Source organism: Bos taurus, chromosome 16, assembly GCF_002263795.3.
Source record: "Bos taurus isolate L1 Dominette 01449 registration number 42190680 breed Hereford chromosome 16, ARS-UCD2.0, whole genome shotgun sequence".
NCBI lineage: Eukaryota > Metazoa > Chordata > Mammalia > Artiodactyla > Bovidae > Bos > Bos taurus.
In genome coordinates, this window is record NC_037343.1 from 44,453,779 (window position 1) to 44,475,524 (window position 21,746).

Below are 21,746 nucleotides of genomic sequence, written 5' to 3' on the forward strand. Positions count from 1 at the left end.
ATGGGGTTGCAAAGAGTCAGACATGACTAAAGCGACTTGGCAAGCACCCATCCTAAGCAAGAGAGGAAACCAGCAAATCTACCACACAGAAATCCAGCTGAAACTAAAGAGGGCTTGCCCCACTCTCTGGGCTGTATACTCCTGCTTTGGGCTGACTTCGTGAAGGAGGGGACCCATCCGGAACCCCCAGCACAGAGCAGTGATTAGTGGTGAGTGAATGAAAAATAAATTTAACCTCAGGGTGACCTGACTCACCACTGCACAAAGTGTTTTTGGCTGTTTTAGTGAGAAAAGTAGGGCTTCCCTGGTAGTCCAATGGTTAAGAATCTGCTTTGCAATGCAGGGGACACCAGTTCAATCCCTGGTCCAGGAAGATCCCACGTGCCAAAGGGCAACTCAGCCGGTGCAGCACAGCTGCTGAAGCCTGCACACCCGAGAGCCCGAGCTCCGCAACAAGAGAAGCCACCTCAATGAGAATCCTGTGCAGCATGACAGAGAGTAGCCCCCACTCACTGGAACTAGAGAAAGCCTAGAAGCAGCAAGAGCCACCAAAAAATAATAGTGATAATAAATTAAAAATAAATTAAACCGGGCTTCCCTGGTGGTTCAGTAGTAAAGAATCTGCCTCCAATACAGGAAACCTGTGTTTGATCCCTGATCTGAGAAGATCCCACATGCTGAGGAGCAAACTAAGCCTCTGTTCCGAAACAACTGAGCCTATGCGCTAGAGCTGGGAGCTGCAATTACTGAGCCCACATGCCACAACTATGGAAGTCTGAGGCTCTACAGTCGTGCTCCACAAAAGAAGCCACCGCAGTGAGAAGCCCAACCACTGCAACTAGAGAAAAGGCCTAGCAGCAATGAAGATCTGGACAGTCAAAAATAAAATAAATAAATATTTTTTAAAACAGGGCTTCCCAGGTGGCTCAGTGGTAAAGAATCCACCTGCCGATCAAACACAGGAGACCTGGGTTTGATCCCTGGGTTGGGAAGATCTCCTGCAGGAGGAAGTAGCAACCCACTCCAATATTCTTGCCTGGGAAATCACATGGACAGAGGAGCGTGGAGGGCTGCAGTCCATGGGGTGGCAGACTGGAGAAAAGCCCTCGCAGTGGCAAAGACCCAGGACAGCCAATAAATAAATAAATATTTTTTAAAAAGACAGTAACACAAACATGACTATGGGGTTTGAAAGAAAGAGGAGCCTGAAGGTACCTCAATTATGTATCGCATCCCATCCACAGTGTGCTCAGAGCCGCTGATCTCCGAGGATGCTCCGCCCCAGTGGAAGTGCATCTGCTTGGCTAAGTACTGCGAGCCATCGGAGGTTGTCATGCGCATGCTGGATGGCAGGCTGATCTGTACTAGAAGAGAAGACGAGGGGCAGGGAGTGTGCGGACGGGCGGGGACAGGGCAGGCCCGCAGGTGAGGCAGCGACCCTGCTCACCTGCCCACTCCTGGAGCAAGCTGGTGCTATAGACAGACCTGGATTGCCATGGGCAGGGTGACCCCGCAGAGGAGGCACTGGCACACAGGGCCAGTTGGGGACCAGGCCCTGAGCTGGGCTGGACAGGCACTTGTCCCAGGGCACACACCTTCCCACTCAGGACCAGCAGGTCAGGGGCAGGACACCAAAGGGCAGGTCCAACTGATTATCCCTGAAAAAATAGGGCTAGTGAGTGTGGAAGCCTCCACTCTTCACCTGTGGCCAATTTTGGAATTTGCCCACAGGGTAGGGAACAGGAAGTGGGGCCTCTTGGGACTGTTTTGATTACTTTTACTGCTAAGCTAAGTTGCTTCAGTTGTGTCCAACTCTGTGCGACTCCATAGATGGCAGCCCATCAGGCTCCCCCGTCCCTGGGATTCTCCAGGCAAGAACACTGGAGTGGGTTGCCATTTCTTTCTCCAATGCATGAAAGTGAAAAGTGAAAGTGAAGTCGCTCCGTGGTGTCCAACTCTTAGCGACCCCATGGACTGCAGCCTACCAGGCTCCTCCGTCCATGGGATTTTCCAGGCAAGAGTACTGGAGTGGGGTGCCATTGCCTTCTCCGTTACTTTTACTACCTGAGGTGAATACCCTGGAAGGCTGAATTGAGGTCATTATCTTTTCCATCATGTGGTTAAAATCTTCATCCCACGTTGACTTCTAGAACCAGCCCAACTAACAACCCATCCCGCTGCATAGAAGGGAGCATCCCTGAGGGTTTCAACCCTTTTTTTGTTGCTGAACTGCTCTGGGTCTTCATTGCTGCTCAGGCTTTCTCTAGTTGTGGTGTGCTAGCTTCTCATTATGGTGGCTTCTCTTGTGGAGCACAGGCTCTAGGGCATGTGGGCTTCAATAGTTACAGCTCCTGGGTTCTAGAGCACAGGCTCAGTAGTTGTGGTGCTTGGGCTTAGCTGTCCCGTGGCTTGTGGAATCTTCCCAGATCAGGGATCAAACCTGTGTCCCCTGCATTTGCAGGCCGATTCTTAACTACTGGACCCCTAGAGAAGTCCTTTTATTTTATGGACCAAAGAGCCAACCCAGGGAGGTAGAAAGATTTGCAGTCACTCAGTTCATAGGTCCAGGCAGAACCAGGCCTGGACAGGACATCATCACTGCAGGCCTCAATTTGTTTTCAGAAGACAAGAGATCAAATTCTGTGGCATGTCAGGGAACACGCAGACTCTCAGCACGGGATTGAATTTGATGTAATCATCAACAGTTTCAAATGTTAGGTTCTTGCCGACAGGAAAATGGTTCAGTCTTCTAGCTAACTCATGCCTTGGGCCCTACAGACATTCTACAGGGAAGTCACTCTGGTCAGACAGCTGTCTTGTTTATTCCACTGGCTCAGGCCTCAGAGAAATCTCTATATTTTGGAATGAGTCAGGCAAAAGGGAGACATGCAGAGTGACCCCAAAAGTGACCAAGAAAAATATCTATGAGAGTATAACTTAGGACTTGGAAAGGGATAGTCAGCATCTGTCTTGTTAATAAGGTTTTTCTATTTAAAGTCATTGATGATAGTTATAAGCAAGCACATTTCTTAACGAGCATATATGAGATCTTTGAGGACTTCCCTGGTGGTCCAGTGGTTAAGACTCTGTACTTCCCATGCAGGGGGCATGGGTTGGATCCCTGGTCAAGCAATTAGATTCCACACTTCTCAAGGTGTGGCCAAAAAACCCCCAAATTAGGAATTTGATATCTGTCAAATGCCCCCTGCTTCCCTTCCAGAAGCAGCAGGAAGCTGTGATGACAGCTTCATAATAAGCCAGAAGGCAGGAATCTGGCCTCTGAGGTTTTACATGCCCTTTGGCAGAACAGGTGTTTTGTGTTTAGTGCTTAAAATGTGGCCTGCCTCAAAGTCAGTGCTCCCATGAGGAAAATGGAAGAGTTTATCAAAGAAGGTGTTCAGTTTTCTGTGTCCAGAGACTGCAGAGCTGAAGACAGTTAGTACCACAGAAGACGTAACAGAGATCCCGATAAGCGTGTTTCCCCAGAAACACAATCCCCTGCAGACAGAATGTCTCAGTTCTCAAGCTGTATCAACAGGATTGCACAGGCCGGATTGAAAAATGGCAGCACTTCTGGGCTTATCACTGTGCTTTTGAAAAGGTGAGGCCAACTAGCCGTCCTCCCCAAAATCAATTTGCTGAACCTTCCGGATTCTGACAATTGATTTAACTTCCAGAACTTACTCTTCTTTGTTTGGAACTAATTTAACCAGATTCTTATCAGCCCAGAAAAACCACATGATCTGAGCATTTTCTGTGCTCATGTCTACAACAAAATAGAGAAACTGAAAGCAAGTTTTAGAAGGACTTCCCTGGTGGTGTATGCTCCCAGTGCAGGGGACCTCGGGGTTCAATCCCTGGTCTGGGAAGTAGATCCCACAAGCCGCAACTGAAGATCTTGCACGCTGCAACCAAGACCTGGTGCAGCCAAATAAATAAATAAATATTTTTTGGAAAAGAAGAAAATAAGCTTTAGAAACTTTTGCAGCACTTTCTCTCAACATCCAAGTGTGTTTTCGATTTCTTTTTGTTAAAATGTAATTTTATATCTGTATTCTAATCTAATAATAAAAATGGAAGGATATAAACATTAAATAGATATATAAAGCAGAATTTGAAATTAAGAACACAATCCCATTGACCATCTGCAAATCAATGAGAAAGGCCTTGAAAAAGAAACTAATCTTGCAACGCTTGATCTTGGACTTCTACTCTCCACAACAGTGAGAAAATAAGATTCTGTGGTTTAAGCCACAAAAACCCCACAATATCATTTACATTAGCACTCCCTCCCAATTAAATAATTAGGTATAAAGCTAACGAATTATATACAAGATCTATATGAGGAAAACTGAAAAATTCTGATGAAAGGAGTCACAGAATAACTAAAAAAATGGAGAGGTAGTACATATTCCTGGATAGGAAGACTCACTATTGTCCAGATGTCAGTTCTTCTCAATGTGACCTAGAGACTCAGTGTGGTCCCAATCAAAACCCCAATAGGTTATCTTGTAGATGTCAACAAACTAATTCTGACATTCACATGGAGAAGCCAAAGGCCCAGGATAGCTGACACAGTGTTGAAGGAGGGGAATAAAGTTGGAGCACCAATGATGCCCAACTTTAAGACTTACTGTAGAGCTTCAGTAGGGACATCTGGTGCTCCAGTAGCTAAGATGCTATACTCCCCATCTAGGAGCCTGGGTTTGATCCCTAGTCAGGGAACTAGATCCCACATGCAGCAACTAAGACCCAGTCCAGCCAAATAAATAAATAAATTTTTTTTTAAAGGCTTACTAAAAAGCTACAGTAGGGACTTCCCTGGAGGTTCAGTGGTTAGGACTCTGCACTTCCACTGCAGGGGGCATGGGTTCAATTCCTGGTCGTGAACTAAGATCCCACACACCTCTCTATAAGGCCAGGGGGAAAAAAAGCTACAATAATCAATGCGGTGTGGTCTTGGTGGAAGAATATATAAATAGATCGGTGAACCAAAAAGAAAACCCAGAAATAGACCACCATAAATATATTCAACTGATCTTTAACCAAGTAGCAAAGGTGATGTTGTTATTGTTCTTTACTTGCTGAGTCGTGTCTGATTCTTTGTGAGCCCCATGAACTGTAGCCTGCCCAGCTCCTCTGTCCATGAGATTTCCCAAGCAAGAATACTGGAGTGGATTTTCATTTCCTTCTCCAGGGGATCTTCCTGACCCAGGAATCGAACCTTCATCTCCTGCATTGGCAGGTGGATTCTTTACCACTAAGCCACCAGGCAAAGGTGATACAATGGAGCAAAGAGAGTCTCTTCAACAAATGGTGCTGGAACAACTAGACATCCACATGCAAAAAAAAAAAAAGAATCTAGATAAAGACCTTATATGCTTCACCAAAATTAATGCAAAATAGATCACAGACCTAAATGTAATGTACAAAACTATAAAATTCTTAGAAGATAACATGGGAGAAAATCCAGATAACTTTGGGTATGGTACCTTTTTAGATTCAACAGCAAAGACGCAATTCATGAAAGAAAGAATTGATAAGCTGGGCTCAATTACAATTTAAAACTTCTGAAAAAGAGAGCATCAAGAGAAGTAGACAACAAGCCATAGACTGGAAAGAAATATTTGTACAAGACACATCTGATAAAGAACTGCCACCCAAAATATACAATGAACCCTTAAAATTCAACAATAAGAAGACAGATAACCCAAAGACCATAACAGATACCTCCCCAAAGAAGATACACAGATGGCAGATACACATATGAAAAGATGCTCCACAGCACAGTTCATCAAGGAAATACAAATTAAACCAACCATGAGATGCCACTATACACCTATGAGAATAACCAAAATCCAGAACACTGACAATACTAAATGCTGGCAAGGATGTGGAGCAAGAGGAACACTCGTGCATTGCTGGTGGGAATGCAACACGGTGCAGCCACTTTGGAAGAGAGATGAGCAGTTTCTTACAAAACTAAACATACTCTTACCATACAATCCAGCAATCATGCTCCTTGCTGTTTTCCCAAATGAGTGGAAACCTTATGTCCACACAAACATCTACACATTGGTGTTCATTGATGTTAATAGCAGCTTTATCCTTATTGCTAAATCTTGGAAGCAGCTAAGATGCCCTTAAGTTGGTGAATGGGTAACTGAACTTTGGTGCATCCAGACAATGGAATATTATCCAATGCCAAAAAAGAAAGGAGCTATCAAGTTGTGAAAAGACACAGAGCAACCTTCAATGCATATGACTAGGTGAAAGTAGGGCTTCCCTGGTAACTCGGCTGGCAAAGAATCTGCCTGCAATGCAGGAGACCCCGGTTAGATCCCTGGGTTGGGAAGATCCCCTGGAGGAGGGCATGGCAACCCACTCCAGTATTCTTGCCTGGAGAATCCCATGGACAGAGGAGCCTGGCGGGCTGCAGTCCATGGGGTCGCAAAGAGTTGGACACGACTGAGGGACAAAGCACAGCACAGCACAGGGGAAAGAAGCCAGTCTGAAAAGGTCCCACTCTTCTGCCAACCTCCCAGATGCTTCAGAGAGTGATGTTGGAAGCAGGATCTTGACATTCGTGATAAAATGACGCTTTCATGAATTATTTGTGGAGGTTGGTGATCCAAATCATAGGTATCTGAGGGCTGCTACCTTCACCAGCCACATGAAGAGCAATGGGTTTTATTTTCTCAATAGAGCAAAGAGGGAATCTGAGTCCTATGACCCTACCCTCCATAAGCCTATGCAAATGGACAGTAATGGGAGTAGAAAGGGATGTTTCCAAGGAGGACACAGTGGAGGAATCAGACATCTGGGGACTGTGTCCAGCTCGACCATTAGAGACTGTATGACTGGAAGTCCCTTAGATTCTCAAAGTCCCTGGTTTCAGCCTAAAAAATACCTCCCTCTGGGCTTGTCTTGAGGCTTGGAGGAGATGAACCCACATGGTGAAAATGAGAAAGATGTGTGCCAAGGTATAGCTGGATTTTATAAGTATCCAATCTGGGCTTCTAAAATAGGGGGGCCCCAACACCCAGCCTTTCCTGTCTGACCTTCACACATAGAAAACGTGGCCAATCAGACCAGGGCACAGATCAACAGAACACACAGTGGGCCGTGCAGCTTCGCTGCATTGCCTGTCTGTCTGCTGAATTTCCGCTGGTTGGGTCAGAGTGGGCTTGGAGAGAGGCCAGTGCGAAATGAAGGGGTGAGTGGGGAACTGAGTCTACAGACAGCTGCTGCATGACCCGGGATGAAGTGCCAGGACTCAACACCTGCAGCCCCCAGGCCACACTCTGCAGCTCTGGTGTCCAGCTCCGGGCAGCCCTGCCAGCCTCCCCCACCGCCCGCTTCCCCCAGGGACAGAAGCCGGTCTGTCGCCCATCCTTACCCGTGTGGCCGTTGTTGGTCATGGGGAACTCCCCTTGCCGGAGTCCGTAGCCTGTGAGGTTCAGAGCCCTCAGGGAAGGGTTGTACCGAACTTTCTTCATCTTCAGGTCAATGGGCGACTGTCTTGTCCCCCCACAGTCCGGGTACTGCAGCCTCCAGTGTTTTTCATCCAGCACCCCCTCTGACATGGGAGAGAGCCAAGGGGGTCACAGTGAGAAGTGCTGCCCAGCCGGGCCCTCTCTGTGGGCACTTCACCCAGTATAGAGGCCAGAGCTGGTAGCTCACAGCAGGGCCTGGCCAGGGAGGCCGGCAGAGGTTGAGATCAAGGCCGGAGGCCTGCCTTCCAGAAAGCAGAGCAGGGCCTCCAGGAGGTGGGTTGTTGTTGTTCAGTTGTTCAGTTGTGTCCAACTTTTTGTGACCCCATGGACTGTAGCCTGCCAGGCTCCTCTGTCCCTGGGATTTCCCAGGCAAGAATATTGGAGTGGGTTGCCATTTCCTTCTCCAGGGGATCTTCCTGACCCAGGGATCAAACCTGCATCTCCTGCAATGGCAAATGGATTCTTTACCACTGAGCTATCTGGGAAGCCCAAAGAGGCAGGAAGGGCTTCTAAATCAGCTTCACAGACCCTGGAGGGCTTCGGGGCTGGTTCCTAATTTTTCTGTTGCAACCACTGGCCCTGAGAACATGGCTTATTATTTTGAAAGCAATGGCTATCTTTAAGACCTAGCTTTGGTTTTTCCTTTGAGTGACTGTCAGCTGATGAATATGGGATCTGGCTATGGTGCTAGTGGTAAAGAACCTGCCTGCCAATGCAGGAGATAAAAGAGACACAGGTTCGATCCCTGGGTTGGGAAGATCCCCTGAAGGAGGGCATGGCAACCCACTCCAGTGTTCTTGCCTGGAGAATCCCATGGACAGAGGAGCCTGTGGGCTACAGTTCATGAGGTCACAAAGAGTCAGACCTGACTAAAGGAACTTGGCACACAGATGATAAATGGTCCTGAGGGCTCTTTGGCCTTGGCCTTCCTGTGTTACTTTTAAGGGCTTTTCCTCACTTCTTCTGAGTGGCAGTTTCCTTTCCCAGCCCTCAACATTATCAAAGCCCCATCTACACCCTACCAGCAGGACCTTCCCACCTCTTTTCTTTCCCAACCCCTCTTCACTGGTTCCCAGTATTGTAAAGACCACCTGGGTGCCTACACTGTGGATTCAAGGCAAGAAACGAAGCATCAGGTTCAAGGATGACCTAGAATAATTAGTTGAAAAAATGTCAAAGAAAGGAAATTCATCTTTTTAAAGGTAGTTACTAATCACAGAAAAGAGTGATAAAAGCAAGTCATCATAGGAATTCCCTGATAGTCTAGTGGTTAAGACTGTGCACTTCCACAGTTAGATACCTGGACTGGGAATTGAGATCCCACACACTGTGTGGACAGCCAAAAAAATTAAAAAACAAAAAACAAAAAAAAAACAAGTCTTTGTAATGGGTTATTCAGCCTGCAAACAGTTGAGGAGTCTGGTCTCACCCATTTGCAACAGGGACTCCAGCTCTCTTTCCCCCTCACTGGGCAGCTGTGTCATCCACAGGTTATTTTGAGAAAGATGATCATATCTGAGCTTCTTATAGTTTCCTGGTTCAATAAAAAGTCAATTCTTTATTTCTCCTCCTCTCCTCACTATTCAATAATACACACCAAATTGTAGGCAAGTCTTTCCTAGAGGCAGATGCAAGCATCAAAGTCAGAATTTTTTTTTTTTGCTCCGTGCCTGGCATGCAGGATCTAAGGTCTTGGGACCGGGGATCGAACCCCTGCTCTCTGCATTAGAAGTACAGAATCTTAACCACTGGACCCCAGGGAAGTCCCAAGGCCAAACGTCTTGAGCACAGCCCCTTCATGGGCCAAATTGCTTTTTGCCAGCATGGGGGTTTCTCAAGTGTTTCCAAGAGGTAATTGCAGTAGCTTTCCTGTACTCCTGGTGTTTCCAGAAGGCCACAGTCTCAGGCTGTGCTGAGCTGAGAGGGACAGTCTGCACTGTGGGAATCCTCGCTTGTCCTTACCCTACAACCACCCTCAGCATCTATGGGCCTGCCCAAGCAGAAACCCTGGGGTCTCATGGCGCTGAGCCAGGGAGGGATCCTCTGGGTCAGACAGAATGATTGGTCAGTTGGCTGTCCTGCCCTCTGCTGCCAGACTTCCTGAACCTTCCCATGATGTCCCTAACTCTGCTGCCCTTGACTTAACAGGACACCCTAGGTGGACACTCCCCCCAGTATCTGAGGCCGGGGTGGACTGTGCAGAGAACAGGTTCAAAACCTGCTTGCTCCTGACTCCAGCAGCCGTGAGCATCCTCTTGGGCCCCATGCCTCCCTCCAGGACATAAAGGAGTAGGGCCAGGCAGGTGCTTTTGCTCCTGCCACGCAGAATAGGTATTTCTTATCTGAACCCCACAATCTTCCTCTCTTTGGCTCACATGTGGGCCTGTGGTAAACACCAGAGTTTTTTTTTTTCCACTTCATGTCCTGTAAGTGGGGCTCAAGGTGTGAGTCTGGGGCTTCAGCAGGGCTAGGCAAGGGAGAGAGACCAGCCCGGAGGCCATGTAGTGGTCACTTGGTTCTCGGCACATTGAGTCATTCTAGATAAACTGTGTATAATGGAATTTCCAATAAGAAAGTTCTTGCAAACCCCACACATTCTCGGTGGGACTGCAAGGAGCTCCCTTCAACCACTTTTTTTTTTTCCTGTTGGAGGATAATTGCTTTACAATACTGTGTTGGTTTCTGCCATATATCAACATGAATCAGCTACAGGTATACATATATCTGGGCTTCTCAGGTGATGCTAGTAGTAAAGAACCTGCCTGCTAATGCAGGAGACATAAAAGACACAGGTTTGATTCCTGGGTTGGGAAGATCCCCTGCAGGAAGGCCTGGCTGTCCACTCTAATATTCTTGCCTGGAGAATCCCATGAATGGAGGAGCCTGGTGGGCTATAGTCCATGAATCAGACATGACTGAAGCGACTTAGTACCTGTGCATTCATATGTTACCTCCTTCCTGAACCGCCCTCCCATCACGCTATCCCACCCCTCTAGGTTGTCACAGAGCACTGGATTGAGCTCCCTGAGTCATACAGAAATTCCCACTGGCAGTGTGTTTTACCTATGGTAATGTGTTTGTTTCCATGCTATTCTCTCAATTCATCACACGCTCTTCTTCCCCTTCCTGTGTCCACAAATCTGTTCTCTATGCTGGCATCTCTACTGAAGTGAAAGTGATAGTCGCTCAGTCATGTCCAACTCTTTGTGACCCCATGGACTATAGCCAGCCAGGCTCCTCTGTCCATGGAATCTTCCAGGCAAGAATACTGGAGTGGGCAGCCATTCCTTTCTCCAGGGGATCTTCCCAACCCAGGGACCGAACCTGGGTCTCCATCATTGCAGGCAGATTCTTTACCGTCTGAGCCACCATGGAAGCCCCTCGCTGTCCTACAGATAGGTTCATCAGTCCCATCTTTCTAGATACCATACACGTGTGTTAATATACAGTATTTGTCTTTCTCTTTCTGACTTACTTCACTCCGTATAACCACTTTATTTTTTATCTACACAGACAAAGAGTGCAAATGGCTTTGCTGTCAGAAGCACTGAGTGGGCTGTCAAGCCAGCACCAGGAGTGGAAAACCATGGGGAGAACTTTGTCCTCTTCTCCCTAACCGAGGTCTCCCCCAGCCCGAGACGCAGAGCCCTCAACAGCACCACACAGAGTTGTCACACGTGGTCGCCCCTGACTGACCAGGCTTCACCCTCGAGAAGTGGGCACTGCCCATGGGGTGGGCCTTACCTGAGTAGGTCCACTCGTGCTGGGCCTGGGCTCCCACCACGAGCAGGAATAGCAGGGTGATCATGCTGCAGCAGGTCTGGAGTCAGGGCCGATGCTGCGGAGGCTCCTCTTTTAAAGGCTCAGAAACTGTAAATAACAATTTACCGGGTCTGGCTGGCTGATCCACCCTTCGCTGTGCCCACTGAAAAATAGCACGCCCCCCACACCCGCTTCCCTGGCCAGGTGACGCGCACCTGTCCCATCACCACTGGCACAAGCACTGAGTCCACTTCGCCTGAGGGTTCGGATGTTTGCTGTCTGATTTATGAAAACTCACTCAGAGGGTCACACAGTGCAGCCTTTGTGGGCAAGCAACTACCTCGGGCCAAGGAGATGGCCCCAGGCAGAGGGCTGCAGAGTGGGGAGGTTTTTCCAAAACAATGGCATTTTCTGTGACCTCGTTCCTGGCAAGCAGGGCCCAGGAAGGGAACCGGTGAGGAGCATCGCCAGTGCCTAAAACCCCAGCCGGATGCTGCGTGGTATTTCCTGCCTGCCTCAGCAGTAGACACCTGCCACTAATGCAGACTTAGGGCTGCCCTCAGCCAGACAGTTGGAGAGACGGCCTGGGCCCCATGCGTGGTCAGTGGTGTCGACTCTTTCGAGACTCCATGGACTGTAGCCCCCCAGGCTCCTCTGTCCATGGGATTCTCCGGGTAAGAATACTGGAGTGGGTTGCCACTTCCTCCTCCAGGGGATCTCCCTGACCCAGGGATCAAACCCACGTCTCTCTGTCTCCTGCATTACAGGTGGATTCTTTATCTGCTGAGTCACTGGGGAAGCCCCATGTTTGAGCATGAAATGGAGAATCCAACTGTAGGCTGTTCTGTTCTCATCCTCTTTTTTTCTTAAGCCTATTTTGTGTGTGTGTGGGGGGGGACCATTTTTAAAGTCTTTATTGAATTTGTTACATTGCTTCCGTTTTTTGATGTTTTGGTTTTCCGGCCACAAGGCATGAGGGATCTTAGCTCCCAGATCAGATCAGTCGCTCAGTCATGTCCGACTCTTTGCGACCCCATGAATCGCAGCACGCTAGGCCTCCCTGTCCATCATCAACTCCCAGCCAGATGCTACGTGGTATTTCCTGCCTGCCTCAGCAGTAGACACCTGCCACTAATGCAGACTTAGGGCTGCCCTAGGGCTGCACCCCCTGTGTTGGAAGGCAAAGTTTTAACCACTGGACCACCAGGGAAGTTCCTCATCCTAACTCTTGAATCACTGGTGGATGCTGAGTCCCAGCTCACGAGCCACATCCCAACATGTATCCTGGGCTATCCCAGCTGCTGTGGGTGTCTGAGTTGCTCTATGGAATGGATTTACTCTGACAGCCACAGTGCACTTGGTCACACCCAAACCCATCCTACATGCCAGATCAATGAATTGCCTAATCCTCCTGTGTCCACTTGGGTAAACAGTCCTTGAAGTTAGCTGAGAGAAGTTTTCAAGATTATACTTGCTGACAGGCTCGCACCTCCCATGCCCTTCACAGAGGACACAAGCAAAGGGCAGAAATGTTCCTGACCTGAAACAAAGGACCGTCCTGTTCTGTAGAACAGAGCGAAGGCCCTCTGCAGCTTCCTTAATCTCATGGCCTACTTTTCCCTGGAGTCTAAGGGATGCTGCAATGGCAGTACAGTAGCATGATTTAACTCTGGTGGAGAGAAAGGATTCTGTGGCCAGACCAACAGAGTTCAGATCCCTGCTCTACCACTTACTAGCTGTGTGACCTTCAGCAAGTTATTCAACTGCTCTTTGCCTCCATTTCTCCAGTTTAATAAGACTTAAGGTTAGTACTTCCTCATGCAAGGAGATCAAACCAGTCAACCCTAAAGGAAATCAACCCTGAATATTCATTAAAAGGACTGATGCTGAAGTTGAAGCTCCAATACTTTGGCTACCTGATGTGGAGAGCCGACTCACTGGAAAAGACCCTGATGCTGGGAAAGACTGAGAGCAGGAGGAAAAGGGAGCAACAGAGGATGAGATGGTTGGATGGCATTACTGACTTGATGGGCATGAGTTTGAGCAAACTCCTGGAGATATTGAAGGACAGGGAAGCCTGGCGTGCTGCATTCCATGGGGTTGCAAAGAGTTATACATGCCTGAGCAACTGAACAACAGCAACCTCCTCCTGAGGATACAATACTCCTGAGGATGTAATAGTAAGAGTAGCACCTGGTATGTGGCAAACAGTGTGATTATCATTTTATGGAGAAAGGAAGTGACATCATTGTCACCTAGCCTGTTGGGAAGGGAACAGAGGTGAAAATGCAGAACTCGATCTCCAACTGAAACAGCTTTCCAGGTTTCCAGAAATAGGAAATCCACTGCCCAGTCTTTGCTAAGGAAATTAGATCCCAGCCTGCTGGGCCCAGGTCTGGCTGAAAGGGCCACCTTGTAAGACCCCAGTTCTTCTGAGGACACTGAGCTGGGCATCTACCTTTAGGACTTTTAGACATGCCAGGGAGCCCTGATACCCAACTGGCAGGAAAACAAAAACTGAGCCATCTAAACTTTTTTCTTGAGAATCACAGAAAGAATTAGAGAACTGCAGAGGGAGCCAGAAAGATCCTGATGTGGAGAAGCCAAGGGGCTTTGCTGATGTGAGAAGGAACTCAAGTAAGCCAGAGTGTAAGACAGGGGAAACTGCAGAGAGAGGGATGCGGAAAGGAGAATGAGAGGAGACAGGAATAGACCCACAGAGAAAGGAGGGTTCCTGGAGCCACATGGTCTGGCCTGAGTGTCGGCCGTTTCCAATGGCTCCCACGCTCCATCTCTCATTTGTGTGTGAGAAGTGTGTTCCTGGGGTCAGCGCTTTGGGATGCCTGAGATAGCCCTGGTTCCTTATTGCTCTGCGAAATCTTTGAAGTAAGTGCACAGTTGCTTTTGGGCATCTGTAATGTTAGCATCCCTCGCCTGGAACCCTACTGCAGAACATGCATCCATCCATCAGACCTGCAGCTTTTCCTGGGTTTTTCTGCCTCTTTGGCCAGCTGCTAGTCTGTACAGCTGGCTAACACTGCAAATAAGTGGTTAGGGTGAATGATTATGTTAATAAAGTGATCAGACTAGTCAAGTCCCATCAAGGTGCTAATGAGGGCACCTTACTAGAGAGGTGTGGGGATTCTGGGTCCCCTCCCTCTCCTGTGTAGAAGACTCCAGTGACCTAATCCACATAGAATCGGTCAAGGTCACATTTGTTGCCTACTTTCTAGCTCACTGTCTTCTTTGACCCTAAAATTTTCCATTAACCTTGAACATGTTTCCGCCCTGTATTTGAAAAGCATATTGTTTCGGTTTTTATCATGTGCCACATTACACTCTGAACTTGTCTTTTCTGCTTTCATCCACCCATATCTCCAGCTCATCAAGGATGTGTCTTATTCTCAACTGTTTTTCTGGAGACTGTGATTTGAGCGGCTGTCTGAGATGAGTTGACAAGTATGCCATTTTTAATCACGACATAATGTCAGAAATGACAAAGGAGACTTGTTTCTTCTTGGTGCCACCACAGCTGCATGAAGGAGGCCCACCGAGGCAAAGAGAAAGGGAGGGCAGTGAGGTGTGGTCAGCTCAGATAAACCAGGAAGCAACACCAGTCCAGGGGGCAGAGAAGAGTGATCAGTCTGGATGAGCAGGGATGGGTAATCAGCCCAGGTGAGCAGAAAGAAGTGATTAACACAGGTGAACAAGGAGATATGGTCAGTCCAGGTGAGCAGGGAGGGGGATAAGCCCAGGTGTACAGGGAAATACTATCAGCCCACATAAACAGGGAAGTACTGTAAGCCCAAGGGAGCCAATGCTCAGGTTTGCACAGGACTGGCATGGAAAGATGAATTTGGCTACACAAGAACACATACATTTTGGCCATAAGTAATACAGACAGGCCATTGTTCTGTTTCATTTAGGAGTTCCAGCTCTGGAGTCCTGAAGACTGAATCATTCTCAAGAAGTTAGTTATCTAGATGAGTAAGGGTTCAATTCTATATAAGCACCTCTAAGATGCTTCGTCCACTTTGGATTAAAACTTTTAAGGTGTACCATGCTCTTGCCTGTTGTCTGCAATAGATTAAGCTGAGCAACTGAACAACAGCAACCTCATCCTGAGGATACAATACTCCTGAGGATGTAATAGTAAGAGTAGCACCTGGTATGTGGCAAACAATTAAACTTTTCTTAATGACCAAGACCCACTAATATAAATATCAATTATTATCCTTCATCATAATATATTTATGCCCACTGGGCCTATAATTTTATGAGTCCTCTCCCTACTTGAAACAACCCTAACTGTTACACTTTTGGATTTCTTGTTTTAGATGTTGAGAGAGGAATTTCATCTCTCAATTATTAAAGCAATGTACACCCATGTTCATGGGTAAAATAATCAAATTATTAACATATAGAAGGCATGTAACATACAGAATGTAGTATAGTAAAAGCTATGGCTTTTCCAATAGTCATGTATGGATGTGATAGTTGGACCATAAAGAAGACTGAGCACTGAAGAACTGATGACTTCAAACTGTGGTGCTGGAGAAGACTCTTCAGAGTCCCTTGGACTGCAAGGAGATCGAACCAGTCAATCCTAAAGGAAATATTCATTGGAAGAACTGATGCTGAAGCCGAAGCTGAATCTCCAATACTTTGGCCACCTGATGCGAAGAGCCAACTCATTGGAAAAGACCCTGATATTGGGAAAGACTGAGGGCAGGAGGAGAAGAGGGCAGAAGAGGATGAGATGGTTAAATAGCATCACTGACTCAATGGACATGAATTTGACCAAACTCCAGGAGATAGTAAAGGGCAGGGAAGCCTGGCTTGCTGCAGTCTATGATGTTGCAAAGAGTTGGACAGGACTTAGCCACTCAGCAACAACAGAAGACCAATCGATACAGAAATGACACTTGGTGCTAAGGCAGGGTCTGGAGAACTCTGCTCTGCTAGAAGTTAACTCTTTAGTTGATAGATTATAAAGAGATTGGGAAGTGCTGGGGAAAGGCTGGGAGGCTGGAGCATCTGGAGGTACCAGTGTGTATGTTCACTTTTTAATAGTCAATGATTCCCTACTGATGGCTCAGTAGTAAAAGAATCTGCCTGCCAATGCTTGAGACATGGGTTCGATTCCTGGTCTTGGAAGATCCCCTGGAGAAGGAAATGGCAACTCACTCCAGTATTCTTGCCTGGAAAACCCCATGGACAGAAGAGCCTGGTGGGCTACAATCACTGGGGTTGCAATGACATGGACACAACTTAGTGACTGAATAACAACGACAAACTGTAACATAGGCTGTCAGCTGTTGCTTCTTAATTGTCCATTTGGTGCCCTCACTTCCTGGCTTCTTGCTGCTTTTCATCTAGTTGGTCAGCGATCAAATAATTACACTCCTTGGAATTATATGCACAAGAAGAATGGAGACAGCTGAACCAAGAGCTCTGAGGCTGTTCTAAAACCAAAGAATGCAAACACTGAAATATTCATTTTTGACTACTCATGAAATGTTTATATCCTTTCTGACTTTTGGTTATACCCATATAAGTGAAGCATTACTAAACTGTCAAGCTAAATAACCTACTTGCAGAATATTCGACCACATCTAGCCCTGATTCAGTGAGGCCCATGATTTCTTTCCCCAGTCTCTTGGTGGATGAATTCCCCAGTCTTACCGGGAACCTCCAGTCTCATCTGTCCTCCTAGAATTCAGCACCTACTGTTTCGTCTACCAGCAGGCATTTTCGTCCATTGTATCTATCCTTCTTCCTTACTGGGTACCAGTAACCCACATCAAAAAACATCCAGACTAGGACTTCCCTGGCAGTCTGGTGGTCAAGAGTCCACCTTGCAATGCAGGGGACACAGATTTGATCTCTGATCAGGTAACTAAGATCCCATACACAAGGAAGCAGCTAAGTCCACATGCTGTAACTACTGAACCTGCGTGCCACAACTAGAGAGTCTGTGTAGCACAACAAAAATTCTCACATGACACATGAAGATCCCATGTGGTGCAACTAAGACCCATCAGACAAATAAATAAACATTAAAAAAAAAATCCAGACCAACACCCTTGTGGAGATTCTCTTCTCCATTATTAATATGGGAATAATAGAGAGCTTCCTGGGTGGTGCTAGTGGTAAAGAACCTGTCTTCCAATGCAGGAGACATGAGACTTGTGTGTTCGATCCCTGGGTTGGGAAGATCCCCTGAGGAGGGCATGGCAACATACTCCAGTATTCTTGCCTGGAGAATCCCACTAAAAGGTTGTTGCTGAACCTCGAAAAGAGGCCAGGATTCTTGGCCTCTGGAAGAGAAGAATTTAATCCGGGGCCAGAGATGAGGCTTGATCGCTTAGAGCTTTTGTGTAATAAAGTTTTATTAAAGTATAAAGGAGATAGAGAAAGCTTCTGACATAGGCATCAGAAGGGGGCAGAAAGAGTACCCCCCTGCTAGTCTTCAGCTAGATGTTATATAGTGACTAGCAGTTTGTTAATGAAAGAAAGGAATGTCTTAAAACTCAGAATGGCACCAAGCCCCTCATCCGTAAGATGTATTTTGGGATAATCTTGGCACCAGACAAGTCTTCCAGGGCCATAAAATGAATGACTTGAATTCTGTAGAAGAGCACATTACCATACAAATAGTTTTGTTTACATAGATTAGGGAAACAATGACTAAGTATAACATAATGATTTGTCAAGTAGGTTCTGAGCCATTAGGCAGAACCAACTTGAAGACAGAGTCTGGGGTAAATGCATAGCACATTAACATGACTTAAGACAAACATTTCCATAAGAAAAATGCATTGGTTGACTCCAGGTTTGAGAATAGATAACTTCAGGTGGAACCAGGTGTCATTATGGCAACACAGTATTTTAAGAGAAACCTCCTTTTAAATTTGTATAAAGAAGGGAAAAAAATATCACTAGTTTGTTTCCTCCTGCCGCTTAAGAGAGATAAAAATGTCTGACACTTGCAGCCTATTTCCTCCGTTTGGAGACCCCTGGCCTTCCTGCCTGTTACCCTCTCACCATGGACAGAGAAGCCTGGTAAGCTACGGTCCATAAGGTCGCAAAGAGTCGGACACGACTGATGAGACTTAGCAAGCACACACACATGCAAGCAAGATAGGATCCAATATCTAAAAATATTTGCTGCTCAGACTTCCATCCACATTTTGTGGCCCTTGCCTGTGCAAACTCACCGTAGGGCCTGTTGGAGTTGGAAGTCCCATTAGCCTCTCCTGCTGGCTGTCTCTTCAGCTCCTTGGAAGACACTTGGTCCAGGTCTTGCTTCAAGCCCTTTTGTGTACTCCTCCCCTGGTCTATTTATGTAGGACAGGTTTGTGTGCTTCCAGCTCCACCCTGAACTGGTCAATAAGCAATTCCAGATCTATACTGAGTCCTAACCTTCCCCTTACACCCAGAAACTGGTTACACAAGTAGAAGACTATTCATTTCCTGTCACTGTAAGGTACAGTCCAGGCTGAGGCAGAAAGAGGAAAGTCGACCTCAACAGAAGTAGGTTACCTTCATTCATGCAAGGAGGGGCAACAGTTGGCCTAAGGACCAGGCTGAGCGCAGAGAGGGATCAGGGAGGCTCCATATTTATAGGGAGGTTTGTGGAAGCGATAAGGGAAACGTTAATCAGATGGGATGTTTTGGGTATTCTTTAGTTGAGATGGCATTTGTAGTTGGGCAGGGGGTGATAAGTTTTCTGGGCAGGTGTAGGGGGTGGAAGGTTTCCGGACAGGGGGTGATAAGTCCCAGATAGATGCAACCAACCTGGAGCATAAGAGTGGGACCTAAAGTTCTGTTTTGTTTTCTCCGAAGTTAGATGATTCATCAAGGGCCTTTGAAACTGTTGTTTTCTTTTCTAGGCCCAACAGACTCCTTCATTCCAGACCCTGAAATCATAAAAAAATGGGGAAAAGGGCACCGTATCTCTCTGGCTACTTCATGCTGGATAGGGGTGATGATTTTGGGTCTGGAATGGAGGATCATCCTAGGGCCCAGAGTCTCCTTTTTCTGAGCTTGGGGTGAGGCTCTTGAGAAGAATGGTCTTGACCTGATCTCAAGAGATGGCCTGGATCTGTTCTTGGAGAAACCTTTGAAAGAGATTGAAGAGACAGGGTCCAAATAAGAGGAATAGAATGATAAGTACCAGTGGTGCCAGGAAAGGGAGCAACCAAGGGAGGACTTGTTGGAACAGGTTTTGGGGACTGTAAAGGTTTTGTAACTCTTTTCTGTGGCATTCAATTCTGTCTCTAAGTTCTTTGACTCTGCCCTGGAGTATGTCCGTTTCATTAACAAAATAGCAGCAGTCCTCTCCTAGGAAAAGGCAGGTCCCTCCCTTTTCTGTGGTGAGAAGGTCCAGGGCTCGCCTATTTTGAAGGGCCACAGAAGCTAATGAGTTAATTTGTCTTTGAATTGAAATGAAGGGCTCCACTACCTGCTCCATGTCTTCATTAAGTTCTTGGGACAGCTTGTAGTAGAAATGGGCAGAGGTCGAGATGCCTCCAATCCTGGTGCCTAGGGCTGCTGCTATGCCAGTCCTAATCAGGAGGGGGGCTATGACAGCTCCTCTTTTTCTGTGGGAAAGTTCCCCTTGGGGGTAGACTATTTGTTCTATCTCTTCTTCTTTGAGGAATATTAGACCCGGGATCAGGAAGACCAAGATGTAAGGTCCAGGGGGGTCCAACAGGAGACATGAATATGCATAGGTCCCACAGAGAATGAAGATTCCTGGATTGGTCCAATTATTTGTGCTGTTCCAGAGAACCCACGTGGAACAGAAGGAGGGAGCAGAGTTTGCAAGACCAGTGTAGTTGGGACTAGAGTAGTTAATATAGCTTAGGTTTGAAGAGGCTGAGAGTAGGACATTGTCAGAGACTGGCCCAATGAGTTGTGTAGTTTTTTGTTGGGAAGGGGAGGTATCAGTTCAGTTCAGTCACTCAGTCGAGTCCAACTCTTTGTGACCCCACGAATCGCAGCACGCCAGGCCTCCCTGTCCATCACCAACTCCTGGAGTTCACCCAGACTCATGTCCATTGAGTCAGTGATGCCATTCAGCCATCTCATCCTCTGTCATTCCCTTCTCCTCCTGCCCCCAATCCCTCCCAGCATCAGAGTCTTTTCCAATGAGTCAACTCTTCGCATGAGGTGGCCAAAGTTCTGGAGTTTCAGCTTTAGCATCATTCCTTCCAAAGAAATCCCAGGGCTGATCTTCAGAATGGACTGGTTGGATCTCCTTGCAGTCCAAGGGACTCTCAAGAGTCTTCTCCAACACCACAATTCAAAAGCATCAATTCTTCCACACTCAGCCTTCTTCATAGTCCAACTCTCACATCCATACATGACCACAGGAAAAACCATAGCCTTGACTAGATGAACCTTTGTTGGCAAAGTAATGTCTCTGCTTTTGAATATGCTATCTAGGTTAGTCATAACTTTCCTTCCAAGGAGTAAGTGTCTTTTAATTTCATGGCTGCAGTCACCATCTGCAGTGATTTTGGAGCCCAAAAAAATAAAGTCTGACACTGTTTCCACTGTTTCCCCATCTATTTCCCATGAAGTGATGGGACCGGATGCTATGATCTTCGTTTTCTGAATGTTGAGCTTTAAGCTATCTTTTTCACTCTCCACTTTCACTTTCATCAAGAGGCTTTTTAGTTCCTCTTCACTTTCTGCCATAAGGGTAGTGTCACCCGCATATCTGAGGTTATTGATATTTCTCCCAGCAATCTCGAGTCCAGCTTGTGCTTCTTCCAGCCCAGTGTTTCTCATGATGTACTCTGCATATAAGTTAAATAAGCAGGGGGAGGTATAGTTGCCCTCTCGCAGCCAGGTTGAAGGTAAAGGAATTGCTATGTGTGGTGAGAGAGCCAGTGACATGCATATCCAATACTGGGATGTGTGTTGTGTGTACTGGAAGAATTGGAAGGAAGAGTTGAGAAGGCAGGTAAGGTGTTGGTTGCCAGAGGGAGGTTTTAGGAGACCTCCCGTAATTGGGAAAGGAAGTCTAGGCATTTATAAGGCTCAGGGGTCGCTTATAACAGGGAAATTATGTTCTTTATGACTTGTTCTTGCTTCTTTTCCCGATTTTGATCTAGTACCCCGCCCCCATCTGAGTACCCCCAGTGGGTAATGGGATAGAAACATATGTTTCTTCCATTTGGCTTATGGCAGGTACTCACGAAACTCCCTCTCTTTTGTACTTTAACAGTGAGTAGGGATTTGGACTTCCCACCGCCGAGGTTCATGGTGCATGGTTTTGGAGCTGTATTATAACATGAGGAATGTACATAGGAATAAATGTCAGAGCAGGGGCAGGGAGTAGCCAGAAGGCTGGGGAGTGCAGCAAGGATAAGGAACAGAGGAGTCATGGGGCTGTCAGTTAGGCAGTGCAGAGGAAAGAGCACCCGAGGAGTATAACACAGCTAGCAATGTAGGCGATACCCATGGAAAGATGAA

General features: G+C 47.0%; 1 protein-coding gene across 2 annotated transcripts in view; it reads right to left on the reverse strand.

The window, feature by feature from the left end:
* Positions 1-21,366, reverse strand: part of CA6 (carbonic anhydrase 6) — a 34,763-nt gene extending 13,397 nt beyond the window's left edge. The window contains exons 1-4 of one of the 2 annotated variants that reach the window (XM_059875210.1): positions 18,479-21,366; positions 11,241-11,366; positions 7,400-7,579; positions 1,216-1,364 (exon numbers count right to left, since the gene is read on the reverse strand). In XM_059875210.1, the coding sequence (XP_059731193.1) occupies positions 1,216-1,364; positions 7,400-7,579; positions 11,241-11,304 (393 nt within the window). In that variant the 5' untranslated portion in view covers positions 11,305-11,366; positions 18,479-21,366. 2 annotated transcript variants of the gene reach the window in all.
* Between the last annotated feature and the right edge of the window lie 380 nt (positions 21,367-21,746).